Source organism: Apis dorsata, unplaced genomic scaffold (genome assembly GCF_000469605.1).
Source record: "Apis dorsata unplaced genomic scaffold, Apis dorsata 1.3 scaffold_429, whole genome shotgun sequence".
Lineage (NCBI taxonomy): Eukaryota > Metazoa > Arthropoda > Insecta > Hymenoptera > Apidae > Apis > Apis dorsata.
The window spans coordinates 470,772-473,041 of record NW_006263682.1 but is presented as its reverse complement, the minus strand read 5'-3'; the positions used below and the strand labels follow the sequence as shown (position 1 = coordinate 473,041).

The following is a 2,270-nucleotide window of genomic DNA, read 5'->3' as shown; positions in this document are numbered from 1 at the left end:
GGGGCCTGAACCCGCCGAACGGCAAACGGTGATCCAAAGGGTGGAGAAATTGGGGTGGCAGGTGGAGCATATGATGGAGGCCGTAGCCGAGAGATGCCGCGGTGCTGAACGGTACTTGGAGATCCTTCGAGTCGGTCACCTGGACATTTAAATGGGCTAGTTAGGGGTGTGCAATCCGATCTGGTTGTTAAGTGAGTTTAGTAGATATATATATAGGAAGAATAGGCTAGGAAGCTTTTGACTTTTAATTTTAAGATTTTAAAATTCGAATGCTTCTTAAGGTTAAGGTGCAAGCTTCTTTTTTCTTTTTCTTTTTGGCGAGAAATAGTAGTGGTTGGAACGAATGAATAGTGGGTGTAACGAAAGTAATATAAAGTAATCCGTTTGGAATGATTATTGTCGTGTCAATTTTTATTTTCCGTTTCATCAAATCTGGAGCAAGTTTATCGTGTAATTGTAATTGAAAAATATTCATATGATGTGTTATACGGAAGTTTATTATATTATTACACCTTCTACTTACTATATCTGTTACAACCTCAAAAAATTAGAATCATTCGCAATTTTTTTCAATATTTTTCATATTTTTAGTAAAAAATCTGATGGACTTTGGAATGGAATTTGATAATAATTTTTATATTCAGAATTTTTTCCCTTAAATCAGCTAATACTAATATATATACAAGTGTTTTATAAACATATAAACATAATAAAAAAATAATAAAATATTTATCATATTATATAAATTATTAATAAATTATTAATATATAAAAAAACACGAAAGATGTTGACAATCGCGGACGGTCTTGATTCTTTGATCAAAAGTTGTACAACAATTCACCATAAGTCCATGTATTTTTAATCGAACCGTCGAAAAAAATCGCGTTGAACGATCCAACGTTACAGACTTCGTTTTCTTTTTTTTTATTTTTTTTATTTTTTTTTCATAACGAGTAACTAGCAATTTTAAATATTATCAAAGATTTCTGCGATTTCCGCGACCAGGCAGATTCGTAACGATGACGTTTACCGTAGCCTGATGTTCCATTGTTATAAACGTTACAAAACACAACTCGTTGATTTCCATCGAGGCATTCACTATGCCAGCTTAATAGACTCGTCAATCACGGCGAATTGAATGATACAACTGACGGGTAGAAGCTTCACATTTTGACGGATTATTATAACACAGTGGTTTCGCGTTATTAACAGTATAATGCCATATTGCTTTGGTATTATACGCTATTTCAATGTGCTCGAATTCATAGGAATACCCGCATACTGCAAATGAGATATCCGGTAATACATATTATACGATAAGTTTTATCCATGAATATTGTCCGATATTTCCGAAAACGAGAAATATCGAATTAACAATCGTGAAACGAATGTTAAGATAGTTTAGATAGGGTGGGGATGCGTACGATATTTTCTGCAAACTCAAATTCTATATTAGACGAAATCTAAAACTCTTCTGTTCCTCTGTTGAATTCTTCTTATAATAATAATTAATAATAATTTTTGTTAATAAGGGGAAAGAAAAGGGGGGAAAGATATGGTATCTGCCCCGATGTATTACGAAGAATGTAACGAAATCAAAATTTAAGTGCGAAAATGTGTAAGGAATATACGAGAGATTGAGAATTTTAACGAGAATTTCGGATATTTGTATTATATCCCTTCGAAAACTAGATAATATTTATCACAAATGGAGTTGATGCGCACTTTGATAAATTATTCATATTCTTAATATACCTAAGCCAAATATCGATACGATATTATCTACATGTTGGAACATCGGTATTTCATTAATTTTGATTTAATATCGACCATCTTTTGTATACCGATATATATATATATATATATATATATATCACACTTTCGAAGTACAAATAGAATCGCCATTACGTCGCTAAACATTCGCATTTAGAGCTTCACAAATATTAGAATTTGTTTTTGGAAAAATAAACGCGGGATATGCGTTCAATCGGGATGGAAAAATTCGCGAAAATATCTCCCGCCCTTACACTGCAACGCCAGTGCCAGTGTAATATTTCTATGAGAGAGTTATTGCATTTTAAACAGAAATGGAAACATATCTACTTATTACCGATCGAAAATCGAATACTAATATTTGAACAATGCTTACGCACTATCAGATCAATATTCGTGCTCGCGTTATAGGTGTTTCTATCCAACATCATGCCGTTACGCCACATTTGTACAATTTTAGAACTTGACCGTCGTGTATCGTCGAAATATATATTTTT

At 32.8% G+C, this 2,270-nt stretch overlaps 1 protein-coding gene across 1 annotated transcript in view; it reads right to left on the bottom strand.

Moving 5' to 3' along the window:
- The window catches only part of LOC102671587 (E3 ubiquitin-protein ligase Rnf220-like), a 135,174-nt gene that overhangs the window by 127,603 nt on the left and 5,301 nt on the right, over positions 1 to 2,270 (bottom strand). The window contains exon 3 of the mRNA XM_006619709.2: positions 6 to 139. Coding sequence (XP_006619772.2) covers positions 6 to 139 — 134 coding nt within the window. The remainder of the gene's footprint in view (positions 1 to 5; positions 140 to 2,270) is intronic.